This window comes from Podarcis cretensis (assembly GCF_951804945.1).
Source record: "Podarcis cretensis genome assembly, chromosome: 11".
NCBI lineage: Eukaryota > Metazoa > Chordata > Lepidosauria > Squamata > Lacertidae > Podarcis > Podarcis cretensis.
Genome location: NC_137180.1, coordinates 55252263 through 55274028, shown reverse-complemented (window position 1 = coordinate 55274028; position 21766 = coordinate 55252263). Strand labels below are relative to the sequence as shown.

The window sequence follows — 21766 nt, the reverse complement described above, 5'->3', positions numbered from 1 at the left end:
CATAAAACGCCCTGGTTGAAGCCGATTTAAATAATAACCGTTTTCCTGTTATGTGGCTTTATGTGGCAGAGCACCTGTGAAGCTGGATTGTTGTTTAAATTAAAAAAGAAAAATACCCATGCCAACCAGAACCGTGTGCGACTCTACACTTTTCTTATCTCTATACAATGCGTCCCTCCACCGTAAGCTTCCTTAATGTGTCGCTCTAGCCTTACTTGTTTCCTTAAGCTCTATGGCGGAAAAAGGTTTTTTTAGCCCCCCCCCCCTGATTCGCCAGCGCCACCTGGCCGCGAGACTTTACTTGTTCTCGCGAGAGGCGTGGCGCGTTCAGCTGATTGCGCGGGCGGTTTGAATCCAGAGAGCCTCTAGCGGCGCTGCGGGAAGGAGGGTCTTCGCCTCTGCTGCGGGCCTGGATATGGAGGGCAAGGAGGAGGCACCCCTGGAGCTCAGTGACGGTGAGGCAGCGGCTTAAAGCGGGCAAAGGGGCCGGAGCTCAGTGGTAGGGCTGCTTTGCGTGCAGGATAGGGTTCGAGCCCCAGCGCCTTCAGGTAGGACGGGGAGAATACATGGGTCTTTCCCGGAGGCCTGTTGTAAATGAACACATGCTTTACTTTATTTTGGATACGATACGATAATCTTTTAGTGATGTATGGAAGTGAGAGCTGGACCATAAAGAAGGCTGATCACCGAAGAATTGATGCTTTTGAATTATGGTGCTGGAGGAGACTCTTGAGAGTCCCATGGACTGCAAGAAGATCAAACCTATCCATTCTGAAGGAAATCAGCCCTGAGTGCTCACTGGAAGGACAGATCCTGAAGCTGAGGCTCCAATACTTTGGCCACCTCATGAGAAGAGAAGACTCCCTGGAAAAGACCCTGATGGTGGGAAAGATGGAGGGCACAAGGAGAAGGGGACGACAGAAGACAAGATGGTTGGACAGTGTTCTTGAAGCTACCAGCATGAGTTTGACCAAACTGCGGGAGGCAGTGGAAGACAGGAGTGCCTGGCGTGCTCTGGTCCATGGGGGTCACGAAGAGTCGGACATGACTAAACGACTAAACAACAACAACATGATAATCTTTATTGTCATTGTCCCATACAGAACAACGAAATTGAAAAAATCCACACCAGACATTCAAAAACCAACAAGCCAGCTATCCCAGTCAGTTAGCCCCTAAAAACTCTGATACCCCATAATTGAATACAATATACTCACATAAAGACTACCTTACACTGTGTTTGAAACCAAAATCGCATTTGGATAGAAACTGTTTCTCAGGCGGCTAGTCCTGGTCTTTATAACCCTGTACCTTCTTCCAGAAGGCAGAAGCTGAAAGAGATCATTTCCAGGGTGCGCACTATCCTGCACTATCTCTGCAGCTTTCCTATGGCACCTGGAAGCATAGATTTGATCCAAGGTGGGATAAAAAATTATCCAGTGCTTGTTTGGAAACAACAACAACCCACCCCTCATAATCAATTGCAAAAAACAAAATCAAGACAAATTCACAGCATGCAGGAGCTAAATCGCTCAACTTTTCTAAGCACCTGAGTTAGACTTGTCTGAACAGGAATGTTCTTTGCAGGCGCTGAAAAGGGTACGACAAAGGATCATCATCTGCTTGTTCCTGTAGACAGTACTAGTAACAATATTAAAAAGGAGGAGAGCAGCAGGTGTCTACCGCCACCCCTGCTAGCCAAGAAGACCTGGGAAGACTGAATAACTTCACCAAGAATGTGAACAGAATAAGTTGCCTTATGCCAAGTCAGCCCACCTAGCTCATATAGCCCACACTGGTTGGCAGCCGCCCTTTGGGTTTTCAGTCAGGGAGCCTTTCCCAGTTCTTGCCAAGGGATGCCAGAGGTTCATTTTGGCAACCTTTTGCATGCAAGGCATAGTGCCCTAACGACAGAGCCCAAATATTGGTACAGTGTTACTTTGGGTTAAGAATTTAATTCGTTCTGGAGGTCCATTCTTAACATGAAATGAGGTACCACTTTAGCTAATGGGGCCTCCCACTGCCGCTGCTGTGCGATTTCTGTTCTCATCTTGAAGTAAAGTTCTTAACCCAAGGTACTATTTCTGGGTTAGCGGAGTCTGTAACCTGAAGCGTCTGTAATCCAAGGTACCACTGTATTATAATGCTTTAATTTAGGGAATGCAGTCAAGTTGTTTCTGATACATGCTGATTTGCTTTAATGTTGTGTACCTTACAAGAAAGGGAGGGGGAGAATTGTCCTGCCTTTAGTGGTGACCTTTAGAATTAACTATTACTCTTTTTTTTTGTTTCAGAAAAATATAATTTGACTTCAGATTTTAACGACTTATGTTCTCACATGAACACAAAGATTTCAAATATCAAAAAGTCACTTCAGCTGAGAAAAATAGGTAAGGTGGTTTAATGTTTCCTGGGCATATGTGTTGATGGGCTGAGTTTGTGAGATGGATTCAGCAAAAGATGTATGAAAGTTTGAGATGCACGTAAGAGACATAATAACCCTATTGAGCTGGACTAAGTGTCTTTCAAACCTGGCATCCTCTAGGTTGGAACAGTTTTTTGTTTTTTAAAAATAAACACATGGAATGTGGTTTGCCAATTACATGCCTGCATAATTTTGAGAACATTTTCCAAAGTCAGTTTTTCATCTGTTGCTGTTTCCTCTTACGCTGTGCAGGAGTTCTCACCAATCCAGATGTTCGGTTTTACAAGCATGTCTTCTGTGTCCTATGCTCTTTCTTAGCAAGATACAAAAGGAAGAAAAACATGCAGCTGTGTCTCAAAGCCTTTAACAATAGAGGTTGTGCCCTTGATCGCTTCTGTGCCTGCCCGTCTCCTGTGCTGCTGGAGTGCACATTTAGCCAGGCAATTTGTGGCTTTTTTTGGCTCGTCATCGTCTTTTTTTTAAGGAGGAAAAAGGAACTGTGTTGCTGGGTGCGATCTCCTCCACAGCAAGGCTGTCCTCCACTTCATTTTGTAGGATGTCGTAGCCATAAGGCTGCATACCAGTTTGATGCTTTCAGCAGAAAGGATATATATAAACAGGGTTTCTACTAGGCACTAGTGCTTTGGTGCAGCATTGGAATTTGAAGGCCCTATGCAGACATCTGGCTGGCCACTGTAACAGATGAGGCCTCCGACCTGATTCAGAAGGGCTCTTCTTAGGTTTTTATGGCTAATCTGAACTGACCTCCTATTGGTAGGCCTTATGCCCGCTTAACTATTTGCTAAACTTTAAATAAGGTGTTAATTACAGTGGTGCCTCGCAAGACGAAAAGAATCCTTCGTCCTGAGGTTTTTTCGTCTTGCGAAGCAAGCCCATTAGCGGATTAGCGCTATTAGCGGCTTAGCGGATCAGCTGATAAGCGGCTTAGCGGATCAGCTGATAAGCGGCTTAGCGGATCAGCTGATAAGCGGCTTAGCGGATCAGCTGATAAGCGGCTTAGCGGCTTAGAAAAAGGGGGGGAGGGAAAAAAACCCTGCAGGAACTCGCAAGACATTTTCGTCTTGCGAAGCAAGCCCATAGGAAATTCGTTTTGCGAAGCACCTCCAAAACGGAAAACCCTTTCGTCTAGCGGGTTTTCCATCTTGCGAGGCATTCGTCTTGCGGGGCACCACTGTATTGTTAGCTTTATGCTGTAGGGATTTTTTGATTTTATTGTGGTTGCTTTACCGGTGTCGTGTTTACGCTATTTCTTTTTTGCGAACCACTTTGAGCACAATGTTTTTAAGAAAAATGCTGTATGTAAACGGATTAAACTGGCAATAAGAAGTGACTTGTGGATGTATTTGCCAGAGGCTGAAGCGAGGTTGGGGCTCTTTTGGGAATCATGGTATTGTAGAGTTGGAAGGGACCCCAGGGGTCATCCGGTCTAACCCCCCTGCAAGGCAGGAATCTCAGCTAAAACATCCATGACAGATGACCATCCAACCTCTGCTTAAAAACCTCCAAGGAAGGAGAGTCCACCACCTCCTGAGAGTGTTGGTTTCTGCTCTCTTCACTGTGCAGCGAAAGGCTTGTCACAAGACAATGTTTACATTCCACAGACAGCATTGCTGTTGTGTTTCCCACGGGAAAGGGAGGCTGGATGTGACGTACACTGGTTTCCTGTTTTTCACTGTTCTCTCAGTGTGTGATTCTCTCCGTGCTTCAGAGGAGAGAGGATGCATTTTCTGCTCCGGCAGAGACAAGATGTTTTTCTGTAATCTACCAGCTTTGAAATGTAAATAAAGCAATATAGAGTATGTGCACGTATTCCTCATCATTCCGCTGTGCACGGGACTACTATAAATCAACAGAGAGAAGGGTAGTTGTCATGGTGTGGAATTTTAGAAGATGACAGAGCAGGAACGAAGGGAATTTCTGGTGGTGACAAGTGGAAAGAGAAGTATGTATTTAACCTACAATGAATTTTCCTGTGGGAAGTTCCTCTCTTTCCATGTCAATGACTTGCCTTCCTTACTTGTCAGACCAGGAACCATCTTTGAAGACAGTGCTTAGCAAGATAATTCATGAGGTATCGCTTTTAAACAATATCCTCAATAAACTGGAGACAGAAGTCAACCATCAGGAGAACCAGCAGAGTCAACTCAAGGTAATCAATGCTCGAAGGGGACTTTTGTTTAAATGGGGGCATCTCTCCAGCATTGTAAATGAGGATCCACTGGTGCTTATTTGAGATGTTTCCATGCTTGTGTAAATTAGTTTGCATAAACAAGGTGGGAAAACTTGTCATATATATATATGTACATATACATATACATACATATCTATATCTATCTATCTATCATCTATCTATATACACACACACACACAATAATATTTCTGTTTTACAATTTAAAATACTCATTTAAACATCCATAAAATACCAAAGACTTCCCTTCTTCTTTTTCCATGGTTCATTTTGCATATCTTAAATCCCTGCATACTTTACATAAACCAAACCATTCAGTTTTTCATTATTACATCCATCACTATTGAATTTATCTTAACGCTGCCAACGTTTTCAAGTGTACACAATCCCCCCCCCATATATTCAATAAACATTTTCCAATCTTCTCTAAACGTATGTTCTTCTTGTTCTCTTATTCTATGTGTTAGGTCTGCAAGCTGTGCGTATTCCGTCAGCTTGCCATTCTTCTTTAGACGGGAATCTTGCTTGTTTTCCATTTCTGGGCTTAAAAAACACGGGCTGCGGTAGTTATACATAAATAACCTTTTTTCATACCTGGGAGTTTCAGTCTGAATTATCCCCAACAAGGTGGGGAAACCTGTTGAGCTTTGGGAGGGGAGTACGTAAGGTGATGTGTGAGGAAGAGCATACAAGGACTCGGTGAACAGGACTGAGGAGCTGGCTCTTTGAAGGCCCTGGGCACCTGTGGAGAGCAAAAGGCCCCCTTCCTGAAACACAGTAGCTTCAGGGACATGGCTCATGGCAGAGCATCTGTCCCAGGTTCAAATCCTGGTGTCTCTAGGTGGGCCTAGGATATGTTCCCTGCCTGTAATCTTGAAGAGTCGTTGTCAGTCACTGCAGACCAGGGGTGGGGTATCTTTTTCTGGCCGCACCTCTACAGACAAACCTTGGCAGGTGGCTGGGCCAACCCACCTGTCAAACTCTGTTGCACAAAGCTTCCCAAGCAGAGCCAGTGTGGTGTGGTTAAGAGCAGTAGTCTCGTAATCTGGTGAACCGGGTTCGCTTCCCTGCCCCTCCATATGCAGCTGCTGGGTGACCTTGGGCTAGTCACACTTCTCTGAAGTATCTCAGCCCCACTCACCTCACAGAGTGTTTGTTGTGGGGGGAGGAAGGGAAATGACATTGGTAGCCGCTTTGAGACTCCTTAGGGTAGTGATAAAGTGGGATATCAAATCCAAACTCCTCTTCTTCATCTAACAGCTGGTTTGTTGTGGGTGCTTGGGAACCACAGCACACAGGGCTTTGCTGCTCCCATAGTGCCAAGTGGTTTGCACCGAAACTGCTGCCCAAAAATGAGGGTTTTCTCCTTCATTTTAGCAGCGGTTTTCAGTGCAAGCCGCTTGGTGCAACTGAAGCAAGGCATGCTTCCACTCCACCCACTGAACTGATAAGCATCTTATACTACCATGGAAGCAGGGGATTGTTCGTAAAATCCTGGTGCCTGTTCATTTATTATTATATTTTTATTTTATAATCTGCCCTTCACCTTGAAATCCCAGGGTGGCTTACAGCAGTTTAAAATGTTGCTTAAAATGCTAGAACCTTAAGTGTAAGCATCCATTTTTCATTTCCTTCATAGCCCATCAGATACGATCAACTCGAATGATCTGATAGGCACTTGCCCTGCAAAGAGATGCTGTTGTGTGCTGTCAGTTGTGTTTTCTCTCTTTGTCTAAGAAAAACATGTTTTCTTCACATTTGTTTAAAAATAAAACTGGGGAGGGCTTGGGTTGCCCCAGCTAACTGGAAACAGGCACTGGAAAAACAGGCTGTGGTTCACAGGAGATGTAAACAACCAAGTGGCCCATGGATGGATTTCCAGTGTTATTTATTTTTTAGTAAGTGGGTAGTTTCATTTTTTTTTTTAAAGTGGATGGTATTCTGTGTTAAAAATGTGTGCAGCCAACAAAGCTGTTTCTAGGTCTGCATCTGTAGTCTTTAAAACATTCCTGTGCCAAAGGATGTGCCCAGAAAGCTTTATGACTGAAACGTGGTGCTTTGAACATTAAATATTATTGAGGTAATTCAGGATCTTTTTATCAAATTAGGCCTACCTAATGGTGAACTGAACACCATGATGTGAGGGCCAGATATGGCCCTCCACATCCCTTGAAACTCTCTGTAGCGTTTGTGTGACATCAAGTGTGTGACATCATACTAATTGTAAAATGACTAACCTATAGGAACCCAAGGGGAGGAGTTAGAGTTGTTAAGAAGTCAGTCTGGAGTGAGAGAAGAGAGAGGGAGGATAAATCTGTGGGTTGGGCTAGTCTGATGTGAGAGAAACTGTTAAATTGAGATAATCCGTCAGAAGGTATTAGGAAGGTATAGGCCAGTAAAGAAACTAAGGATAAGAAACTGACAAGAAAAATTATCTGAAACCATACTTGTTAATGCTTACAAAATAAACTTGTTTATTTGATTTAATTTTAACAATTGTCTGGACTCAGTGTGCACCCGAGAGTAATGGGTTGGTGGCAGCGGGGAAGCGAACACAGTGGTGGCACAGAGATCAATAGACCGTCAAACGTCCAGGGAACCCTGTGTGATCGCCACACTCTCCCTCACGGGCTCTGCTTTGCACCCCAGATCCTATTCCCTGGGTGGAATTCTTGCTTGCCTGGGTGGCGGATAGAGGAGCACGTAGAAACTAGGCTTAAAAGGTAAAATTTACATGTGTGGCTCCGCCCGCATTTTCCTCTGGCCCCGCCCACTGCTGGCACATGGCCCTCGGAAGGTTGCCCTAATAGGAATATGGCCCCCCAGGCGGAAAATAGTTTCCCACCTCCAGGTGAAGCTTTTCTCTTAGCGCTGGGTAGATCAACCCTATGCATGGGTTGATACATGCAAGCACAGCAGGCTGAAGTGATATGGGGATTTATCTTCCCTTGTACGCGCTTTCTTTACAAAGCTTGCTTTTGAATTTGAGGCTGCAAAAAGAGCTAATCAGAGAGAGAATCCACTCCAGAACCACTCAAAAGGCATATGGGAATCATTCAGAGTCTTTCACTTACGGCATGGTTAAATTAATTTAAAGCACGAGTTGCGGGGATATTTCACTAAACTTGGCCTTAGCCCTCCATAAGATCGCGTTTCCGAACTGTGCCGTTGGAATACTGATAACCGTGGAAGATTCTTGGTGTTCTCTCAAATCTGAGGCGGTGCATATGAAAGCAGAATACCTCAGGGGACAGCGAACCCTAGATTTTGTATCGCCTGCTGTATAAGGATCCGAGAAAGGGGATTTCTCATGAGGCTGTGTTTAGACATTTTTCCAGGATGACAGATCCTGACAGGATTATTTGCTGCTCAGTGTTGATGCAGTGGTAGCCGAAAAGATAGATGTTTACAAAATCTGTTGCCACGGTGAGGCGTTCCCTTGGAGGAGGGTTGCTTGAAAGATGCAAAGTTTTTTGATCTGTGGTCCAGCTCATGTTATACATCTTTTGCTTGTTGAACCTCACCTCACAGGGATTGCATTTCCCCTCTTTGTTTAATGACCTGCATTACCATATTCATTAAAGCTGCGTGACCAGTCTGATATTTTACAAACAAGTTTTAATAACATGCAAAAATATTTAAATATTTTAAAAAAACACAACCTGAAGCATCTGTAACCCGAGGTATGACTGTAATTGAGGCTCATGAGAGGTCAGAGTTCCCTTTTCATAAAAGCAAAAAAAAAAACCCAAACCTGTTCCTCTTGACATCCATTAAACTCCAGGAGCTCCAGGAAACGATTGAGAGGTACTACAATGAAGCTCAGCATCTTGAGGAAAACATGCCTATTCACCTGCCCAGAGGAATCCCAAGCAGGTAGGTTTCCTGCCGCCAAGGCAGGTTTTGCAGTTCTTTAAGCAGAGGCCATCAATACTTTGGGATTCGGCCGTGTGCTCTTCCAGCGATGTTCAGTATTAATGGTCGAAGCAGACATTTTATGAGATACTTGACAGCAGCCCCCAAAGTAGTTTGAATGATGGAGGATTTTTCCTTTCCTGTTTCTGAGACTAGTTAAGGATTTAGGATGTGACATACATATATGATTAAAATCACAAATATAATTAGAGAAGGTAGGTGAGGGCAGAACAGCTTTGTTGAAAAGCAACCTCTCTGCTTTTGTTACATACCGAATAAGGTCTGGGGTAAAATACAGTTTATTGGAGATTTTGTGAAACCGAAGAGATTATAACCCATCTGAAAAACGATTGATGTGTTCAGAAATAAAGTATGATATCAAAATGATGTTCCTATTGGTTGAACTGGTTTTTAATGTGACCTAATGCATTAGTAGTAAAAAGGATTGCTAGATGAATTGCCTCTCACTTTTGCAAATTTTAATATAATTTAATATACCCAAAATTTAATATACCCAAACCATCCCAGAGTATATCTTAGACCTAGGCATGAGAACATGACTTTTCTTCATTCATACAATTTGTTCAGTTCTTTGGCTTCAAAATAGAAATTCTTGAGATGAACACCTGAGGGTGGGGTTTATTATGTTAGGTCATGGACTCAAAGATGTGCAGCCAACTCCTGCAGTCAAGCTGGTGCCAAACGCATTGCTCTGCTTTCCTTTGGACCACACCAGCAAGGCTGGTTTTGCCATCTGGGCAGCCCAAGACCTCCAGACACACTGCCCAGGCTTGCTCCCCAGGGAGGTCACTTTGGTGCTGCTAAGGCAGCAAAATGCCTGCCAACCTAGCAGTTCGAAAGCACCTCCGGGTGCAAGTAGATAAATAGGGACCGCTTACCAGCGGGAAGGTAAACGGCGTTTCCGTGTGCGGCTCTGGCTCTGGCCAGAGCAGCGATGTCACGCTGGCCACGTGACCCGGAAGTGTCTCCGGACAGCGCTGGCCCCTGGCCTCTTAAGTGAGATGGGCGCACAACCCCAGAGTCTGTCAAGACTGGCCCGTACGGGCAGGGGTACCTTTACCTTTACCTAATGCAGCAAAAACAATGCAGGAGGCAGCAGTTATAAGTTACCGGTGTCTGCAGCCACAGCAGATGATGTAATTCTGTGGGTTTGACGTCACCCATGGAGGCGCACGCCATTGTCTTTTGAGACAGATGGATGCCACCAAGCTTGCAGTCTAGCCACATCTGCAAGGCACCCTAATCTAAACCACGGTTAAGCATCAAATCTTGCTGAGCTAACCATGTTTAAGGGAGTTTTCCCAGCACTCTGCCAAGTGCCATTAAGTGCTCTCTGGACTCGGTTTGGCAGCCAAAACCCCTTATTTTGTTATGGCATCTGAATCAGATGGATGCTATCCCTGATTCAGCTTTCTGTTGTTCATTTTAATGTTTTCTTAGGCCACTGGCACTTTATTCTGTATTTCCCCCTCCCCATCTCTCTCTCAAAAAAGTCACGTCTTGAACAGCTCTGCCATGAAAAATTAGCAGGAGGAAAGGAAGCAGCGCATTTTGTTGTATATGCCGCCTCCGTCAGGGTAGATGAACTATAACTTATCTGAAGTGGCAAAGAGAGGAAACTTGTCAAGGGTGCTTGTAGCTTCCTGCGTGATAAGCTTTCCGTTGTTGGCTCTGCCTCCCACCTCCTCTGTAGCACCCAGGGCATCACGGTGAAGGATGAAGCACCGTGCAAAGATGCTGAGGTCGCCGGTGGGAAGAAGCCAGCAAAAGAGTCCAGATGCATCAAACAAGCAGCCTTGTTAACGGAAGAGGAGTTTGAAAGCATTCCTGCGTAAGTAAGCAGTCCCCACACTTAACCGGAGAAAAGAGTAGCCAAGTTTTACCTGCCAGAGAAAAAGGGACGCGGGTGGCGCTGTGGGTTAAACCACAGAGCCTAGGACTTGCCGATCAGAAGGTCGGCGGTTCGATTCCCCACGATGGGGTGAGCTCCCGTTGCTCGGTCCCTGCTCCTGCCAACCTAGCAGTTCGAAAGCATGTCAAAGTGCAAGTAGATAAATAGGTACCACTCTGGTGGGAAGGTAAACAGCGTTACTATGTGCTGCTCTGGTTCGCCAGAAGTGGCTTAGTCATGCTGGCCACATGACCCGAAAGCTGTACGCCGGCTCCCTCGGCCAATAAAGCAAGATGAACGCCGCAACCCCAGAGTCGGCCACGACTTGACCTAACAGTCAGGGGTCCCTTTACCTTTTTTACCTGCCAGAGAGTAGCAGTTGCCAACCTCTTCAGGCCTGTGGGCACATTTGGGTTTCTGAAGGAGCACCCCATCTGCTTGTCGCCCCCCCCCCTCGTCCCTTGGAGATGTTTCTTTCCATGGGATCTGGGTAAAGCACTGAGCATCACTCTTCCAACGTCCTCCTTCAGCACTACAGAGGAGAAAATCTTAACTGCCCTTGCCTCCTCAGGACAAAGGGAGCAGTGATCCATAAGTGGATTACAAGCGTGTGTAAAAATAAATAAAAAATAAAAATCGGAAAATCACAAATTTGTTACATATATACATGGTGCTGATATCTACTTGGACTACTGCAATGTGCTCTATGTGGGGCTACCTTTGAAGGTGACCCAGAAACTGCAATTAATCCAGAATGCAGCAGCTAGACTGGTGACTGGGAGTGGCCGCCGGGACCACATAACACCGGTCCTGAGAGATCTGCATTGGCTCCCAGTACGTTTCTGAGCACAATTCACAGTGTTGGTGCTGACCTGTAAAGCCCTAAACGGCTTTGGTCCAGTATACCTGAAGGAGCGTCTCCACCCCCATCGTTCAGCCCGGACACTGAGGTCCAGCGCCGAGGGCCTTCTGGCGGTTCCCTCATTGCGAGAAGTGAGGTTACAGGGAACCAGGCAGAGGGCCTTCTCAGTAGTGGCGCCCGCCCTGTGGAATGCCCTCCCTTCAGATATAAAAGAAATAAGCAACTATCTTCTTTTTAAAAGATGTCTGAAGGCAGCCCTGTTTAGGGAAGTTTTTAATATTTAATGCTGTGTTGTTTTTAACACTTGATTGGAAGCCGCCCAGAGTGGCTTGGGAAACTCAGCCGGATGGGCAGGGTATAAATAATAAATTATTATTATTATTATATCACCAATGTCACAGGTTTGATCCCTGTATGGCACAGCTGCATATTCCGGCTTTGCAGGGGGTTTGGACTGGGTCCCCGTTCCAACTCTACAATTTTTTGACTATATGCAACATAACCAGCAGCTGAACTCCTTTTTGTGTTTGGCTTTCTGTCTGGTGGCTCTTGGTTTTGTAACCTGAGCAGATGCTTCTCACAAAAGCGGTCCTAATTTATTCCGCATCTTCTTTTGGCGTAATACCGAGCTGAATGGAAAGTTAATGCAGTTGAGCTCCGGGGTCCTCTGTGTAATGAACAAATTGCACGGCGGCATCTGACTCATCAGGACGAGGCAATTAATGAGACAGAATTAATCACGGCTCCCTTTTCAGAAAGTGCTGCTCCTTCTGCCTCCCCTCCAACCCCTCTGCCCTCTTCTCTTTTCATTTAGCAGGAATCATCCTCGTTTCTTCTGGTGCAGCCAAGTCAAGGACAGTGGAGCGTTAAGTGCCTTCATGTCTCCCACGATTGCCGTTGCAATTTGCCGTGGCCATTCCAGGCTCCCTGGCATTCCCTTCCCTCCATTTCTGTCTGCCTTTGGCTGGTGGGGTTCAGGTAGCCCCCCATCACTGCACATTCAAAGAACACATGAACGGGGGTTGAAAGGCCGCTTGAGCCCGCCACTGCTGACATGCCCCTCACCATTTATGGGTATGAGAAGTGGATCTGCAGACTTATGTGTTATTGGATTCCTTACCCATGCTTTACCATGTGCTCCCAGGGCTCTTACAACAATATAAAAAAGACAGTATTAAAACCATTTAAATACAATTACAATCTGAAAAATTAGGGAGGGTTTGTGTGTGTGTGTGTGTGTGTGTGTGTGTGTGTGTGTGTATCTATCTATATTGTCCTTGTTGATGGTATGTTGTCATCTGGCTGTCTCGGGAGACAATGGAAGAGTGTGCCTTTGGAGGTGAAGTCAAACTTGGAGAGTTACAGCGCCTGCTGTGGCTGTAGAGACCAATATAGGAGAGACATGTTTTGTTGCAGCTGGGGCAGATGAAGGCGTCCAGTTTTGCTGCTGAAGGTGCGCATGGTGTTTTTTCTTTCTGTGCTCTTACCAGCAGTCATTCTTCCTCTGTTCACTGCTGTGGATGCATGGCCTGGGTAAAAGCGTAAGAGTAGCACAGCCCCTCCGTTGGAGGATTTTTTAAAAAGTTATGTTTATTTATTTATTTATTTATTTATTTAATACAGCCCTTTATCCAAGGATCACAGGACAGTGTATAAAAGCAAAAGAATACACACATAGTAACAGGTGAAAACAATAAACCCACCCCACCCCCAATTTAAAAGGCCATAGATGTTTAATTAGCCAAAGGCCTGGGAGAATAGGGGTGTTTTTGTCTAAAGATATGTAATGAAGGGGGACGCAGGTGGCGCTGTGGCTTAAAGCCTCAGCGCCTAGGACTTGCCGATCGAAAGGTCGGCGGTTCGAATCCCTGCAGCGGGGTACGCTCCCGCTGCTCGGTCCCAGCGCCTGCCAACCTAGCAGTTCGAAAGCACCTCCGGATGCAAGTAGATAAATAGGGACCGCTTACCAGCGGGAAGGTAAACGGCGTTTCCGTGTGCGGTTCTGGCTCGCCAGAGCAGCGATGTCACGCTGGCCACGTGACCCGGAAGTGTCTCCGGGCAGCGCTGGCCCCTGGCCTCTTGAGTGAGATGGGCGCACAACCCCAGAGTCTGTTAAGACTGGCCCGTACCGGCAGGGGTACCTTTACCTTTACCTTATGTAATGAAGGAGCCAGGCAAGCCTCCCTAGGGAGAGCATTTCACAAGCAAGGAGGCAACGCAGAAAAGGCCCGTTCCCATGTCGCCACCCCCCAGATCTCACGTGGAGAAGCCACACGAAGGAGGGCCTTGGTTGATGGTAGTAGGGTCCAGCTCAGTTTATATGGGGAGAGGCGGTCCTTGAGGTATTGCAGTCCTGAGCCGCTTAAGGCTTTGTAGGTCAAAACCAGCACTTTGAACTGGGCCTGGAAACTACCGTATTTTTTGCTCTATAGGACGCACTTTTCCCCCTCCAAAAATGAAGGGGAAATGTGTGTGCATCCTATGGAGTGAATGCAGGCTTTCACTGAAGCCTGGAGAGTGAGAGGGGTCAGTGCGCACCGACCCCTCTTGCTCTCCAGGCTTCAGGAAGCTATCCACAAGCCTTCTGAGCGCAGTGGGAGTGCCCGCCACACTCCGAAGGCTTGTGGATAGCAGCCTGCTCTGGGGGCTGGGGTCGGGGGAAGCTCCGTGCCTGGGGGGGAAAATACCCCCCCTCTTTATTCCCCCCAAAAAACCTAGGTGCGCCCTATGGGCCGGTGCGCCCTATAGAGCGAAAAATACGGTAATTAGCAGCCAGTGCAATTGGCGTTTTATGCTCAAACCATCTTGCCTCCGTAAGCAACCTGGCTGTCGAATTCTGCACCAGCTGAAGTTTCCAAGCCGTCTTCAGAGGCAGCCCGTGTATAATGTGTTGCAGTAATCTAACCTTGGCTTACCCCTATGGAGCAACATTTCAATGGCCCTTCTTGAAGTTATCCCTGTTCAGAATGCCTTCTAAGCCCAGGGGTGCATGGGAGCCTCAATGACAATTCACTGTTTTGAGGAGAAGTGAAAAACTGAGCCAAGGTGTCCTCTTTGTGTATGTCTTGAAGAACGATTTGTTTTCCCTACCCAAAGGCCTAAATTGGGAAGAACCCCCTTTCTGCCGCCCAGAATTTTCCCACCCTCTTCATATTTCTAATGTGCTTCCAAGAGAGAGAATCTGTGTTTGTTCTTTTGTTGTATGGCTTTCTCTTTCGAGCAGGTACGATGAGGCAAATCTCGCTCTCCTGTCCTGTGTACAATTCCCTGGAGAGCAATCTTGTGTTTACAGGACTCTGTTAAAACTTGGACCTTATTAGCTATTTAGCACACACCCATTTTTACTGTCCTTATTATGTGTTAAGGGACGCAGGTGGCGCTGTGGGTTAAAGCCTCAGCGCCTAGGGCTTGCCGATCGAAAGGTCGGCGGTTCGAATCCCTGCGGCGGGGTGCGCTCCCGCTGCTCGGTCCCAGCGCCTGCCAACCTAGCAGTTCGAAAGCACCTCCGGGTGCAAGTAGATAAATAGGGACCGCTTACCAGCGGGAAGGTAAACGGCGTTTCCGTGTGCGGCTCTGGCTCGCCAGATGCAGCTTTGTCACGCTGGCCACGTGACCCGGAAGTGTCCCCGGACAGCGCTGGCCCCTGGCCTCTTAAGTGAGATGGGCGCACAACCCCAGAGTCTGTCAAGACTGGCCCGTACGGGCAGGGGTACCTTTACCTTTATTATGTGTTAGACCTCCATGTTTCCAGCCGGAATCAAGAGCTTAATATACCCTGCTAAACTGCACAGAATATATCACCTCCCTCTTAAAGTTTTTAGCACCTGCTTTTTCAATAATCTCTATTTTTCATCTTCTCCCACTTCTTTTAGCTTGAGTACATGTGTGCGTCCTCTTCCTTGCCATAGGCATGTCTTGGTCTCTCGCGTTCTCATATATCAACTCTTGCCCTTTCTCCCCCCTCTGCGTGGGTGGGTGGAGCTTTTCTCATCTATTAGCTTGCTGTCCTTCTACTTTAGCAATGCTTGAAATGTGAGGTTCCACCACCTTGAGTTTTCTCCAGGCAGCTGCCGGCCAATCTCCTTTTGATTAAATTCCAGAGCTGGGAAAGGAGAACATGGGGAAGGGAGAGCAAAATAATACGGAAATCTGGTTTAATGTACTTTGCACGTGACTTGATTCTATGGGACACAGGAATGGACTTTCTGGTTCTAGGGCAAGCTGCTTTCTGTGTTACTGTGGCTTTGCCTATAGATGGACGCACATGCACCCGTATATGCATCTTGGACACCTGTTTTGGGGGGGTCTTGAGCATGGGGCAAGTCACACTTAGACCGGTGACCAGTCAAGAGATCAAGGCCCCGTCTGCACTATCTCTTTAGAAGCAGTGTCATACCACTTTTAACACTATTGGCTTCCCTCAAAGAATGCTGGGGACTGTATTTTTTAAAATGTGCTGAGAGCTCGGCTTCCAGGATCTCCAGGTAGGCCTGGGAGAGACCCCTGCCCCAAACCCTGGAGAGCTGCTGTCAATCAGTGTAGACAGAACTAGGCTAGGTGGAACCATTCGTTTCACTTGGGCAGCTTCCAACGTTCCTGAAACTGAATCACACAAGAGACTTAATCTTGGAAACGCTTGTAGGATCATCTGCCTTGGGGAGGGGTGTACCTGGAAGAAGAGGGGGAAAGTAGCCAGGTGTGGGGCAGATCTAAGCTCATGCATACTTCTTGGGTGAAAGCTTTTCTACTGCAGGTGTGCTGTCCGCTAATACAGAGCTGTGTTCACATATCTTTTGGGTCTTAGAGGGGTCTAACAATGACTATAGAGTTTTAAGCAATGTTTTCCTCCCCCCCCCTTCAGCATGCTAAAATATTACTAAATGCTGCTTCAGGCAGAGGCGCAACCTTCCCTTTGCCACTGATCCAGGTGAAGCAGCCTTGCAGCTTCACACCTGACCATTGCTGCAGGTGTTCGTGCTTGCATTTTTGATAACGTGGGTTTCATAGGCGAACATGTGATCTCCCATTACGAATTTGCCCTGAGAAAGGTGGGGACTCTGCAAGTTTGGGCATAATTCTGCTTGTTTTGTGCTGTGCCGTGTAAGGGGAACCTGTTTCCTTCCTTCCCCACAGGTACATGCGAGGCCGCCTGACGTACAACCAAGTCAATGCAGTCCTTCAGGAAATCAACAAGGCCGTGGTTAGCAAGTACAAGATCATGCACCAGTCCCCTAAGACAATGTCCGGCACTGTGAGGAACCTCTTCTTCAGATTCAAGGAAGAAGAAACGAAGAATACAAAAGGTAGCTTTCACTCCTGAGTATGTGTTTGAACCATAGGTTCAGTCCCTGGCCTCCAGGTAGGTCTGGGAAAAGGACTCAAGAGCTGCTGCCAGTCAGTGTACGGGTGGGCTGACAGGCCAATCCTGGCTCATTGGGGGTCCATGTTGGCCTGTAAGACCATTTCTTCCCTAAACCACCCCCCCCTGCTGATCACGTGATGGGTGACATCAGCAATGGAATGGGGTTCATTCCTACCAGTTACTGCTTTGCCAGCAAGTTGCCTGTGATAACTGCTGGTGAAGCAAACCCAGGATTGCCCCCTTTGCTCATCAACTAGTTAGTGGAGCGTTCAGTCCCGCTGCCACCTGTCAGTCAACCTGGTGTCATGTCAGATGATTGACAGCTGGGTGGGCCCATCCTGCTTGTATGCATAAAGGGACCCCTGACCATTAGGTCCAGTCACGGACGACTCGGGTTGCGGCGCTCATCTTGCTTTATTGGCCGAGGGAGCCGGTGTACAGCTTCTGGGTCATGTGGCCAGCATGACTAAGTCGCTTCTGGCGAACCAGAGCAGTACACGGAAACGCCATTTACTTTCCCGCCTGAGTGGTACCTATTTATCTACTTGCACTTTGACGCGCTTTGGAACTGCTAGGTTGGCAGGAGCTGGGACTCAGCAACGGGAGCTCACCCCATTGTGGGGATTCGAACTGCCGACCTTCTGATTGGCAAGCCCTAGGCTCTGTGGTTTAACCCACAGTGCCACCCGCGTCCCATACTTGTATGCGTATTGGGGGCCAAATATCTATCGCTGATAGTTCCTCCCCACCCCTTCCAAATTGAATGTTTGTTTTTAATTTTTGTAAACTGCTCTGAGATTAATTTGGATTGGCACGGGGTATAAAATAAACACGCACCTTGGAATTCGGACGGAATCCGTTCCAGAAGTCCGTTCGACTTCCAAAATGGTCGAAAACCAAAGTGCGGCTTCTGATTGGCTGCAGGAAGCTCCTTCAGCCAATCGGAAGCCGTGGAAGCCCCATCAGACGTTCGGCTTCCAAAAATAGTTCGCAAACCGGAACAGTGACTTCCGGGTTTGCAATGTTCAGGAGCTAAGCTGTTTGACTTCCAAAGTACTACTGTACATATTTAAAAGATTTCTTACTTACCCTCCATCTCTGAGTGGGAACAACTGTACTTTTTTTTTTTAAAAAAAAGTAAAACCAATCGAAGGAAAAGTGGGACTGGAATTAAACGAAAGATAAAGTACTCTGTACCAGAATGAAACACGAATTGTGTCTCTGCAGGCCAGTTCTTCATCGTGGAGGCCGATGTGGAAGAATTTACACAGCTCAAGGCAGACAAGCGTTTCCACAGCATCCTGACCATTTTGCGACATTGCCAGAGACTGCGAGAGATCCGTGGCTCGCGCCTGGTCCGTTACGCCATCTGCTGAGGTGCTGTCAGGGTATTTGAGGCTTGCGGTGGGGGGCTCCCCCTTGCCCCGCTCCTCAGGACTGTGCCGCAAAACAGAATCCTTCCTTCGTTTAGAGTTTTACATGGAAAGGCTGTTTCTTTACTTCTCTTCTCTTCTTACCTTCATTCATTATTGTTGGAGAAGGTAGGTTTCATTTGCATCTGTAAAATACAGTGTTTGTAATTTCCATCTTTCTGTAAAAGTATGAAGCTATACACCCCACGAATGCAATTCTCTCCCCTACCCATCTGGCTTTGGGGTTTCTACCTGTTGAGCTTGATCTGCATTTTATAGCAAAGCAGAGGGCGAATGGGTTGAACCAAGAACTGCCTCTAAACCATTGCTCAAAGCTTGAGATTTGGAATTGCTGAAATGCCAATAAAGAGTTGAAAGCACTGGGTGAGTCAGAATCCTTGCTACCTTTCTTCGCCTCTGGGATGCTTCCTCAGTTAAAAAGGTAAAGGGACCCCTGACCATTAGGTCCAGTCATGGCCGACTCTGGGGTTGCGGCGCTTATCTCGCTTTATTGGCCGAGGGAGCCGGCGTACAGCTTCCGGGTCATGTGGCCAGCATGACTAAGCCACTTCTGGCAAATCAGAGCAGTGCACGGAAACGCTGTTTCCCTTCCCGCCGGAGCGGTACCTATTTATCTACTTGCACTTTGATGTGCTTTTGAACTGCTAGGTTGGCAGGAGCAGGGACCGAGGAAGAAGAACTCACCCTGTCGCAGGGATTCGAACTGCCAACCTTCTGATCGGCAAGTCCTAGGCTCAGTGGTTTAGATCACAGCGCCTCCCGCGTCCCGTGCTTCCTCAATTGCTATATCCCAAAGTATAGGTGAACAAGCCATTGTTGGACGTGCGCCGCTGAACACAAAGCCTGGGTGTATGTTTTTGAGTAGAGTGTGATGGGAGGTCCCTCTGGCGGAGTCCCGTATTGAAGCATCGGCACACATCCGAAAGACACGGGCACGCTATAAGGAGAGTCAGCAGAGTTGTGTAGGAATTATAGCATCAGGTATTTTATTATTTACAACGAAAGAAACAAATAAAACATGGCATTCTGTGTGAGCTCTTTCTCACACACATCCTCTCTAGCTTTCTAGCTGGACAGAGAACAAAGAGCGGGAGTTTATCATCTTGACTTCCGCTTACACACACAATCTTAAGAAATGAAAACATCCAGTTGTGTGACCCTCTGCAATAGTGGCAGTGAAAATACTGACAGAGTGAACAGTAGGGCGTTCTGTTTATCAGGGGATCCCACCAGGCCGGAGCTCACCTGGGTTTGTTGTTGTTTAGTCGTGTCCGACTCTTCGTGACCCCATGGACCAGAGCATGCCAGGCACTCCTGCCTTCCACTCCCTCCTGCAGTTTGGTCAAACTCATGCTGCTAGCTTCGAGAACACTATCCAACCATCTCACCCTCTGTCGTCCCCTACTCCTTGTTCCCTCAGTCTTTCCCAACATCAGGGTCTTTTCCAGGGAGTCTTCTCTTCTCATGAGGTGGCCAAAGTATTGGAGTCTCAGCTTCACAATCTGTCCTTCCAGTGAGCACTCAGGGCTGATTTCCTTCAGAATGGATCGGTTTGATCTTCTTGCAGTCCATGGGACTCTCAAGAGTCTCCTCCAGCACCATAATTCAAAAGCATCAATTTTTCGGCAATCAGCCTTCTTTATGGTCCAGCTCTCACTTCCATACATCACTACTGGGAAAGCCATAGCTTTAACTATACGGACCTTTGTTGGCGAGGTGATGTCTCTGCTTTTTTGGTTGCTGCCATTCAGGAAAGATGGCAAACTGTAACCAGACCAAAAGAGGGCAGTAAGAGGCATGGAAATGTCCTATGAGCAAACGTTGGAGCTGCGTAGGCCTATGTTCACAAGTTCCACTTTTTATTCACACCTCCATGATACCGCCTCTCATTTCCACCAAATCTCCCCTCAAAGTCCATCTTTGATGGGGCCACGATGATCATCTAGTCTCACCTGCAATGCAGTAATCTTTTGCCCAACGTGGGGCTTGAACCCATGGCCCTGAAATTAAGAGTCCCACACTCTACTGACTGAGCTATCATCAGGCAGTCGGACTTGTAACACTGCAAAGGTGCAAAACCACAAAGCACCTTGCCTGTATTTTTCTTACATGTAGAGATCATAAGACAACTGCCTAAATCTCATTAGCATTGGTGTGGCTTCGCTCTGTTTAACTCCTATTGATTTCCGTGACGTTCTCAACCTGCTTAATACACTCTGGATTGCACCCAAATCTGAAGTCATTAAAAGTTTGCAAGAGTTCCGAGACACGTGTTTGAGAATATATGTTATCTTTAGCTATTTAAACCCCAGCTTATCCTCCTTAAGTATATCTCTGCCCAAGGTTTGTCCTGCAACCCATTGGAATGTCAGGTGGATTAATAATATTGCATCCTTAGCATTTTGTTTTCGAGGGAACAAACTTGGTTGATCAGGATTTGGCCAGCTTGGTGGCTTGTTTTTCACTAATCCTTGCTTAAATGGTTATGGAATGCAGGTGGTTTTTATAATGGGTGTGCCCATTATAACGGTTTGGATGAATTAACCAGTGTTTAAATTATATGAAAGGTATTATTTTCAGGCCGATCAAAATTCTCTATTCTTAAACCTTTTGTGGTGTCTGTTCTTCGGGAAACTGAGGAATACTGTACTGTCAGGTCATTGGGTCCACCTAGCTCAGGTATTCTCTAAATGGGCTGCCAGTGGCTTCCCATGATTTCAGACAGAAGTCTTTCCCAGCCCTACCAGGCAATGCTCAAAATTGAACCTGAGACCTTCTGCATGCAAAGCAGGTGCACTGTGTGGTGATCTCACAGGGCCCCCGGACGTTTGACGCTCTATTGACCCTGTGCCACCACTGTAATTGCTTTCTTCCCTGCCACCACCCTGCTTCTCACAGGGAGACACACAGAGTCCAGACAGTTGTTAACATTAACAAATAATCAAGTTTATTTTTAAATGCAGGAACAAGCGTATGGTTTCAGTTTATTTTTCTCTTGTCAGTTTCTTAATCTTAGTTCCTAACAACTTCAAACTGATTATTCCAACTATCTATCTGACTCAACCTAACAATTCCTCTCACTCTCTCACAATACAACTCTACCAACCCACACCTAACCCTCCCTCTTCCTTCTCCAACTCCCCAAACCTCAACTCTCAACTCCCAAACCTCAACTGACTTTCAAAACCTCCCACCCTAACTTTTACTCCCCCCCTTGCATTCTCACTGGCCCGTCACATCACACTCATTTTAACCCTTTCCTTATGACCCACCTAGGAGGCAAACGCCACACTCTGCCACCCCAGAAATGGTAAGATTGCCAATTTGAGGATAAATTTCCCACATTGTGATAGTACCACACTCCCCCCCCCCCCACAAGTGTAGTCTCCTTCAACTTTAATTCAGGTTCTAAAAGCATTTCTCGGGTCTCATAGTTTGATTATGTTATGACAGTCTTCTAGCTGACAACCAGCTAGGTAGCTATGCTTGACCATGAATTCAGTGCAGGTTGAGGGCGCAGAAGGGGGACAGGTTGTTCCTTCCATCCTCCACCAGTCCACTTGCTTTCTGTGCTAGCTGCAGAGGAAGGAAAGTCTCCATGGATATCACATGAAGGCCACAGAAATTAGCTCCTTCGCTGGACCACTT

The 21766-nt window shown here is 46.8% G+C and overlaps 2 protein-coding genes across 2 annotated transcripts in view; both read left to right on the top strand.

Moving 5' to 3' along the window:
* ELAC1 (elaC ribonuclease Z 1) overlaps positions 1 to 21766 on the top strand; it is a 218386-nt gene that overhangs the window by 10139 nt on the left and 186481 nt on the right. The gene's annotated exons all lie outside the window — the stretch shown is intronic.
* SKA1 (spindle and kinetochore associated complex subunit 1) lies at positions 317 to 18477 on the top strand. Its single transcript, XM_079995107.1, has 7 exons — positions 317 to 455; positions 2295 to 2390; positions 4471 to 4595; positions 8419 to 8510; positions 10264 to 10401; positions 16457 to 16626; positions 17913 to 18477. Exons 1-7 carry the CDS (start codon positions 416 to 418, stop codon positions 18059 to 18061), a joined length of 810 nt encoding a protein of 269 aa, XP_079851233.1. The 5' UTR covers positions 317 to 415; the 3' UTR covers positions 18062 to 18477.